This window comes from Excalfactoria chinensis, chromosome 14 (assembly GCF_039878825.1).
Source record: "Excalfactoria chinensis isolate bCotChi1 chromosome 14, bCotChi1.hap2, whole genome shotgun sequence".
Taxonomy (NCBI): domain Eukaryota; kingdom Metazoa; phylum Chordata; class Aves; order Galliformes; family Phasianidae; genus Excalfactoria; species Excalfactoria chinensis.
In genome coordinates, this window is record NC_092838.1 from 990,443 (window position 1) to 998,625 (window position 8,183).

Below are 8,183 nucleotides of genomic sequence, written 5' to 3' on the forward strand. Positions count from 1 at the left end.
GGCTCCAGCAGGAATCAGCCTGGGCAAAGCTGCACTGGGGCCCTTCGTGGGGGCCGCCCCCTGCAGCGGCTGCGTCCTGCAGGAAGAGGCTGTGCTGCAGGGCTGCCCCCGGCCCCCTCCTCCCGCTGCCTTACCCCTATGGGGACCAGGGAGATAACGCGGGGCTGCAGGGATAGCACAGCCCTGCATGGATAGCACAGCCCTGCAGGGATAGCACAGCCCTGCAGGGATAGCACAGCCCTGCAGGGATAGCACAGCCCTGCAGGGACAGCACAGCCCTGCAGGGACAGCACAGCCCTGCACGGCTCCCAGCCACGATGCTCAGCCCCCTCCCCCGGCTCCACGTGGAGCCCTGCATGCAGCCCTGGGGCGGTTGCAGGGGGACGATCCGAACCTCTCCATCTCTGCACCCCTCCGCTGGGCCGCCAACGCTCCCCCGGATCCAAACGCTCCCCGGCCACCAGCCCCTCAACCACAGGCAGTTTCAGCGCTTTATTGTCTGTCCTGCTACAGTGACCCGTTGTCCTCCAGCAGGGTGGGAGGGTGGGGGGGCAGGAGGGGCTGCCCGCACACCCCGCAGTGTCCCGGAGCTGCAGCGGGCTCAGAACTGGCACTTAAGGAATCCGGGCCGGGGCCGCACGCAGCTCGTCCGCCCCGCACCGGGCATGGCTGTGGTCCGATCCCGCCGTCCTCGGGGCTGGCTGAGCTGTTTAAATACCACCGAGCGCCGCGTCCCACCGGAGGCTCCTGGCTGCGTGGTTTGTCGGAGTCGGTTTTAAGGTGGTGTTTCTTTTTTTTTGTTATTTTTTTGTTTTGTTTTGTTGTTTTTTTAGAAAAAAAAAAGAAAGAAAAAGAAAAAAAAGGAACGCAGTCCGATGGGGAACGGCCGCCTTCCCTTTAGGAGCAGTTTTCAATCTTGGCCAGAAATTGCTGCGCCCACCATTCCTCCAGGTCAATGGGAACAAAGGCTGAAAGAGACGGGATGTTGGGAAGGGATTGCTGCCCAGCCCCTCACTCTGGCTGCCTTTACTTTGACCCCATCCCTGCTGCATCTCCATCCCGTGTGCCCAGGGCAACGGAGAGCAGAACCCTGCAGCAGAGCCGGGGGGCGACAGCACGACCCCACAGCCAGACCCACCGCACAGCACTGGGCTCAGCTGCCCAACCCAGGAACACCGACACCCGACGTCCCACTCACTTGGGCTCTCCAGCACAGCCCACGGGACCCCCCTGGTATGGCACCCACCCCCAGCTGGGGACAGCTGCGCCATGGGCTCCCCCAGATCCTGCTCCCCCTCCCTTCCCATCCACGCTCCCCACTCACTTTTCAGCCGGGGGTTCGGGGTTTTCTCTACGTACTGCACAGGCCCACGGGTGCTCTCCCCTCTCTGCCCCCCGTCCAGCTGCTGCTCCACCTCCTGCCAGGCTGTGGATGGAGGGCTGTGGGTGAACCCCAGGGCAGGCGGCGCCCTGCAGCCCCCCCCCATCCCCTGCAGCCCCCCCCATCCCCTGCAGCCCCCCCCGTCCCCTGCAGCCCTTCGCACCTTCATAGACGAAGCGGACGTTCTCCTCGTGCGCGGCCGTGTAGTTCTCCTCGGGCACACAAGTGTGTGGCAGCAGCACCTGCGGCCGTTTGCCGTTCACTCTGTTGAAGATGAGCTTCGGGGCTGGGCTGGGGAAAGCAGGAATTGAGGGGAGAAGGGCAGCCTGGGGGCACACGAGGAGCGGGGCAGCCCGACCACCCTGTGTGCGCCACGCAGCCCTCCTGTGCCATCAGCCGGCACTGTCCCATCACAGCCTCCCCACTCCAGCAGAGGGGATGGATGGACCAACAGATCCAGCTGTGCCCCAGCTTGCCCCCAAGGAGGCCACCACGCTTGGCAGAGCCCGGCCCCTACAGCCAAGCAGGGACACGTGCTTTCCAGGCTCCTGCTCTGCTCCGGATGGAGACAGCAGGACAACAGCCCAAAAATAAGGGGGAAAAAAAAGCAGATCAGGGTGCACAACACACCGCCCTCCCCACGTGCCCTGCAGGCCGCCCAGCTGGGGACACAGCGGCTGTCACAGCTGCTACGTGGGAACCCCGCAGCTGCTGCTGCTCTGCACAGCTCTGCCCAACGAGAGGGAAACTAAGGCACGGCGGTGTGACACGGGCCGGGTGCACAAGAAGCGACTGAGCAACAGCAGCACAGCGGGGCGGCACGAAAGTAACGCGAGGGCAGAGCTGGAGGGCAGCCCTGCAGCATGGGAGCAGAGCCGGGAACTGCCCCATCCCACACAGCCCTGCAGGAAAGCTGCTGCCCAGAAGGGCCGCGAGGCAGCGGGACAAGGTGAAACCGTCGGCACGGAACAGGACCCACGTGAAGGGTCAGCGCGGAGCCCCGGGCACGGCTGTGCGGCAGGAGGAGTCCGGGAGTCACAGCGCTCACGGGACAAAGTCTGAGAGGCCCCGGGAGCGCAGGGTGGGGGGTGCAGAGCAGCGGGGCCGGCAGCGCCCCCCGAGCCCCCAACCCCGCGCTGCCACCACCGCTGCCCTGAGCGGCTGTGCGAGGAGTGGGGCGGGGGGCGGCGGGGGGCGGCATTTCTCGGTTGTCCCCTGAAGGCAGAGAAAAGGGGGGAAGGCTGCCCCGTGACCACGGACGTGCGGGACCGGGGGACGGGGCACATCGCTGCACGGGGACACGGCCCCCCTCCCCTCGCCTCGGGGACCCCCAGACTTCACCCCTTTTGGCCCCTCGGCCCGTGCGTGGGGGTGGGGGGTACAGCACCGGGCAGAGGGGCTCCGGGCACAGCGCAGCCCCGGGGCGGCGATACGGGCTGACACGGGGAGAGCCCCGCGGTGCGGCCCCTCCGCCGCCCCTGAACTTTTACGGCCGTTGCACAACTCCGAGGGTGGGGGCGGGGGGGGTGTGCGGCCCGCGGGGAGCGCAGGACACGGGCACACGAGCACACGGGAACACGGGGTTCCGCGCAGCCCTCGGGGCCCTGCAGGGCGCACGGCTGCGCTGCGCTGCGGGAGTGCGACCGCGGGGCTCCGCGCGGGGCCTGGACGGGGAGGGGTGGGGGGGAGCACAGCAGCGGAGCTACCCCCACCTCCACCCCCCCAACCCCCCCACGACCCCTCGGCGGACTCAGAGCGGCCGTTGCGGTTCCCGTCTCCGCCCCCGGCCCTCCCCGGAGCCGCGCGGCCGCGGTCACCTTTCCCCAAGGTCACGGCGCGGGGCTCACCTGGCGGGGGTCCAGGCTCCGGGCTGCAGCCGGCCCCGCGGCTCGCCCACCTTGCTCTCCACCGGCTGCTGCGTGGGACCTGCGGGGGGGTGCGGGGGGGGGGGGAGGGGGGGGAGGACGGGCGTCAGGGCCGGGCGGAGCGGAGCGGGATCCTGCGGTGCTGCTGCTCCCCGCGACCCCCCGCCCCCACCCCCCGCTCGGTACCTGTGCGGCGCTGCGTGGCCAGCTTGCTGGGGCCGCGCGTCAGCGTGTACATCGTGCGGCCCCTCCGGCACCGCACGGCACGGCCCCGCCGCTCCCGCCGGCCGAGTGCACCCAGCGCCCCGCGCCGGGCCTTTAACGGGCCGGGCCGGGCCCGCGGCACGCCCCCGGCCTTAAAGGGACCGCGCCTCTCTCGTGGGGGGAACGCGTGGACGGGGAGAGACGCGCGCGGGGATCGTTAAGGCGTGGGGCACGGCGGGGGCTGCGGGGTCGTGGGGGCTGCGGGGCGGCCCTCCGTCCTCGTGGGACGCGCTGCCACGTGGGGTGTGTGGGGTGTGTGGGGTGTGTGGGGCGTGGGACGCGGTGCGGGACGGGGGGCGCGCGGCCGTGGCGGCACGTGGGGCGTGTGTGCAGCACGGAGGACGGCGCGGGGACGGCGGTGACCCCCGGAGCCGGGAACGCGTCACCCCACGGGCGGGGCCGAGCTTCATCCTGGCGATGTCCCTGCGGCCGTCGCTGTTCGGGTGGTGGCCGTGCCTCGGTTTCCCCTCCCGAGGCGGCTTCCCCCGGCCGGCCGCACGCTCAGCGCTCACTCTGCGGTTCTCTCGGCGGCTCCCGCGGCGTGTCCGCCCCGCCGGGCCGTGGGGATGGTGCGGAGGGAGCGGGGAGGGAAGCAGCGGCGCCGCTGGTGTAGTGGTATCATGCAAGATTCCCATTCTTGCGACCCGGGTTCGATTCCCGGGCGGCGCACGGCGATGTTCCCACTTTTTAAACTACATTCTCTTTCTTTATTTTTCTTTCCTTTTTCAGTTTATTTAAATTTTCTTTTAAAACTTTTATTCTTTTATTCTTTTATTCTTTTCTTCCTCCCCCCCCCCCCCTTTTTTTTTTTCACGCAAATCGCTGCTTTTCGCCCCATTCTGAGCCCTGGGCACGGCGGCTCTCAGGACGAGGGGCAGCACCCGGCCCTGGGGGGGCTGCGGTACCGCAGGGTGGGCTGCAGGCCGTGTCTGTTGGCTGCACCCCTCAGCGCTGCGCTCCGGGCGGGGCGAGATTTGAGTTGGGCAGAGTGACGGGGCGGGGAGCGGCTTTAAAGGGAAGGAAGGGAGATTTGGGGGGGCTGCAAGGAGGAAATCTGTCACTCGGAGGGCGGTGAGGCGCTGCTGCACGGAGCTGCGGGCTCCCGTCCTTGGAGAGGAGATCGGTCACGGATGGGCGCTGGGCGGCTGAGCCGGCGGGGGGGCAGTGAGCACACGGGCCTTCCAGCCCGAACCGCTCTGGGATTCAGGTTCTACGATCGCGGCCCTCCCCGCAAACCGAGCAGCCAAACTCCCCGCGGGTCCGTTTGGGGGCTTTTATTAGAAAGAAAAAGAAGAAGTCCCCGAAATTCCGCCCTCAGACGGCGGCACAACGCTCCGCCGGCTGCAGCGACCGCTGAGGGCAAAGCAGGGGCTGCCCTCTCATTGACAGCACACGTGCAAAGGCCCCGTGGGATGCACCCTGCAGCCCAGCACCCAGCCCAGCTCCCAGCCCCGCTGCTGCATGATGTGCACGGGCCCAAGTGGCACCCAGACTCCCATTCCAGGCATTGCAGTGCTGAGCTGGAAGGGATCAGTTTCCATTGATGAAACAAAAATAAACACGAGCTCTTAAGTGGGGAGGAATTCCTCACCGAGAAATATTGCCTGGTGCAGAAATAGCTGCCCGTGATGAGGCACAGCCGTGTCCTTCCCACGTCCCCGTGCCAGGAGCCCCGTCATAACAGTTCTCCCAGTGCTGGGGCAGAGGTTCGGTGTGCAGGCAGAGGGCCCTCTCTGCATCCCCATATTCAGGGCCTGGGTGGTGGTTTGGGGTCCATCTCCTCTGCTTCCATCCCTTGCTGCGGGGCTTCAGTGCTGAGGGAAGGGTGTCATGGGAGGGGGGGGTCTGGGCAGAGATCTCTGTAGCCCCACCTGGTCCTTTATTGCTGCCGTCTGGGCGGGGGTACACAGGGAGGGCACGCAGCTGTGAGTCACAGGGATGGAGCTGCAGAACGGTGCCTGTAACTCGATATAAGCAACGGGCTGTGGGCTCAGACGGGTCCTCCCGGGGTCTGCAGCCCCGGTGTCCGTGCAGCCCGGCCCTAATCCTGGAAGCGGTTGAGGAGGTCGCAGGTTTTCTTCTCCATCAGCTCGTAGATTTTCTTCACCCTCTTGTCGTTGGCTGCCCGCACGTAGCTGCCGGGGTCCAGCGTGGCCATGCCGTCGTGCACGGAGCCCATGATGATGAGCGGCCCGTCCTCGGCCGTCATGTTGGGGCAGGGGCAGCTCCAGTCCATGTCGATCAGCGTCACCTCCAGGTACTTGATATTGAAGAACTTGAGGCCCATCTTCTCGTCCTTGAGGACGTCCTCGAGGGCGAAGCGGGCGATGCCGGAGTCCTGGTCCTCCACGATCTCCATCAGCCGCCCCACGATGGCGAAGTCGCTGCGGCAGAGGCTCAGCACCATCTTGCTCTTCAGGCGGCAGGCCTTGCACTGCAGGCTCTTGGGGAAGGGGCACACGTCCTCGCACGTCTCCTTGCTGTCGAAGTTGTTGCTGTTGCCCTCGCAGCCGCCGTAGACGAAGGAGTGGCACTGCTTGAGGATGTAGTTGTAAGCCCAGCGCGGCTCCCAGTTCTGGCAGGGGCCCTGCACCATGGGCAGCAGGCAGGTGGGCCGGGCGCTGCCCACGCAGGCGGCGCGACACTCCTCGTACGTCTCGAAGTGGTTCCTGTTGGCTCCGCAGCCGCCGTAGCGGAAGGTGACGCAGGAGCCCTGCTTGGCATCGAAGTGCCAGCGCACCTCCGCGGCCTCGCAGCGCCGCCGGTCCGGCTCCTTCAGGCACTCGGCGCTGGGGAAGGGCTGCGGGCCGCCGGGCTGCGGGCTGCCGGGCTGCGGGGCCGCCCCGGGTTCGCGCTTCAGCACCGACAGCGGGAAGTCGGCGCGCAGCAGCCCCGCGGCGTTGCGGGCCGTGCAGGTGTAGATGCCGGCGTCCTCGTGGCGGGCGTTGTAGATGACCAGCTGCCCGATGTTGGTGACCACCACGTTGCCGTACATCTGGTCCGGCCGCATGATGAAGTTCTCGGCCCGCTCGCTCTGCTTCTCCCAGGTGATGTCGGGCCGCGGGCGGCCGCTCACGTCGCAGCGGAAGCTGACGGTGCCGCCGGCACGAACCGACTGGTGGAAGGGGTCGCTGTACAGCGCGGGCGGTACCGGCAGCTCGGGGCCCGCTCCCGGCGTGGGCCGGGCCGTGGTCTCGCGCGGCACCGGGCTGGTGTCGGGCCAGGTGAAGATGTGCTTGCACGGCACGGTGGTGAGGCGCGTGCCGCGCAGACAGGCCTCGGCGTCCATGTAGCACTTGTTGTAGTAGGTGAGGCCGTCGGAGGCGCAGGTGAAGTTGGGCTCCTTCTCGCAGCGGTCCTTGCACTTGCAGACGGGCTGCCCGTCCCAGATGTCGCAGTCGGAGCCCTGCTGGGCGCACACGAAGCTCTCGCAGGACGGACCGCGGCTCAGCTCCAGCGCCAGCAGGCTGCCGTCCGCAAAGCGCGCCGCCACGCAGCTGCGCAGCCCGCACACGTTGGTGCAGCACTTCTCGAAGCCCTCGCAGTCCTGGCCGGGAGGGGACAGCGATCAGCACCCCAACACCAACCCTAATGCTAACCCATCACAACTCATTACAGTGATGAACTACAGAGGTTGCTGCCCGAGGATGAGCAGCATCGTGCTCCTGCCCAGGGAAAACTGACTGAGCAGGGGGAGCAGTCCCAGCGTGCCAGCATCCCTCAGTAACTGGGTAGGAGCACACTGGGGTGTGTTGGGGGTGTTCCAGCCCGGGCTGATGCAACAGGGCAGTAAGTTGAACCTCTGCCTGCAGAGGGGCTCGGAGCCCCTGGGGCACTGTGCACAGCTGGGGTGAGGCTGCAGAGTGAGCTGGGCACCGCGTTGGGCAACTGCAGCCTCTGCCCATGGGACCCCCATCCCAACACAGCCCAGAACAGCCCTCCGCTCAGCACCACCCCCACACAGGTGCAGCACCCAAACCCCTCCCAGCCATGCCCTGACTCCCCGCAGCCCCCAGCGCTCACCTGGTCTGCCTGGCACTCCCGCTCGCAGGTGCTCTGAGCGTCCACCCACAGGTTGGGGTTCAGCTGGTTGGGGCACACCCCCAGGTGCCGCATCCTGGCCTGCTGTAGGCTCAGCCCGGCGGCGGCCGCTAACAAGGGCAGCAGCAGCAGCAGAGCCGAGCGCATGGGCTCAGCCCCACCGAGCTGCCGCCCGCCAGGACGCGACCGCGGTCCCGGGCGGTGGAAACTCCGGCGAGGCATCTGTGTGCCCCCCGCCTCGCCACCGGACTCGGGGCCGATCACATTGGGCGGAGGGAAGGAGACGGAAAGTCGGGGGACGGAGAGGAGGAGGAGGAGGTGATGTCCAGACAGACCCCTGCGGTTCAGCACGCCGGGTTCACGCTGCTTCTCCGGAGATGCCGCCCGACACCTCGGTCCATCGCTGAGCTCTCAGAGCACCGGGGCCGGCATCGTGCCGCAGCGGTGGCCCCGGGGAGCGCCTCGGCCGCCGCGATGTCCCCACCCCGGGGGGCTCAGCGCATCCCTGGCAGCCGCAGCCGGGCAGCGCTCGCCGTGCAGTGGCAGCGGGTCTGGGCGCTGCGTGCGTGTGTGGCAGGGGTGGAAGGGGAGGACGGGAAGGTTGTAATCTGAATCCCCTCCCTTCTCACTGA

The 8,183-nt window shown here is 67.7% G+C and overlaps 2 protein-coding genes and 1 non-coding gene across 3 annotated transcripts; 1 reads left to right on the top strand and 2 right to left on the bottom strand.

Annotated features, from left to right (window-relative positions):
- Window positions 1–479: 479 nt before the first annotated feature.
- MCRIP2 (MAPK regulated corepressor interacting protein 2) lies at window positions 480–3,589 on the bottom strand. Its single transcript, XM_072349332.1, has 5 exons — window positions 3,433–3,589; window positions 3,229–3,307; window positions 1,545–1,672; window positions 1,325–1,426; window positions 480–968 (listed from the first exon to the last, which is right to left on the bottom strand). Exons 1-5 carry the CDS (start codon window positions 3,482–3,484, stop codon window positions 898–900), a joined length of 432 nt encoding a protein of 143 aa, XP_072205433.1. The 5' UTR covers window positions 3,485–3,589; the 3' UTR covers window positions 480–897.
- Window positions 3,590–4,108: 519 nt separating this feature from the next.
- TRNAG-CCC (transfer RNA glycine (anticodon CCC)) lies at window positions 4,109–4,179 on the top strand. Its single transcript has one exon. It is a non-coding gene; the product is annotated as a tRNA-Gly (tRNA).
- Window positions 4,180–5,416: 1,237 nt separating this feature from the next.
- WFIKKN1 (WAP, follistatin/kazal, immunoglobulin, kunitz and netrin domain containing 1) lies at window positions 5,417–8,174 on the bottom strand. The gene is made up of 2 exons (XM_072349370.1): window positions 7,534–8,174; window positions 5,417–7,057 (listed from the first exon to the last, which is right to left on the bottom strand). Exons 1-2 carry the CDS (start codon window positions 7,771–7,773, stop codon window positions 5,552–5,554), a joined length of 1,746 nt encoding a protein of 581 aa, XP_072205471.1. The 5' UTR covers window positions 7,774–8,174; the 3' UTR covers window positions 5,417–5,551.
- Window positions 8,175–8,183: the final 9 nt, after the last annotated feature.

Bases quoted from the DNA above. Each gene is read 5' to 3' on its own strand.
- WFIKKN1 (XM_072349370.1), bottom strand. From the start codon at position 7,773: ATGCCTCGCCGGAGTTTCCACCGCCCGGGACCGCGGTCGCGTCCTGGC. The intron at 7,058-7,533 runs GTGAGCGCTGGG...CCTCCCGGCCAG, and splicing joins GGGAGTGCCAGGCAGACCAG to GACTGCGAGGGCTTCGAGAA.
- MCRIP2 (XM_072349332.1), bottom strand. From the start codon at position 3,484: ATGTACACGCTGACGCGCGGCCCCAGCAAGCTGGCCACGCAGCGCCGC. The intron at 1,673-3,228 runs GTGAGCCCCGCG...TGCTTTCCCCAG, and splicing joins GGAGCCTGGACCCCCGCCAG to CCCAGCCCCGAAGCTCATCT. The intron at 969-1,324 runs GTGAGTGGGGAG...CGTCTCTTTCAG, and splicing joins CCCGAACCCCCGGCTGAAAA to CCTTTGTTCCCATTGACCTG.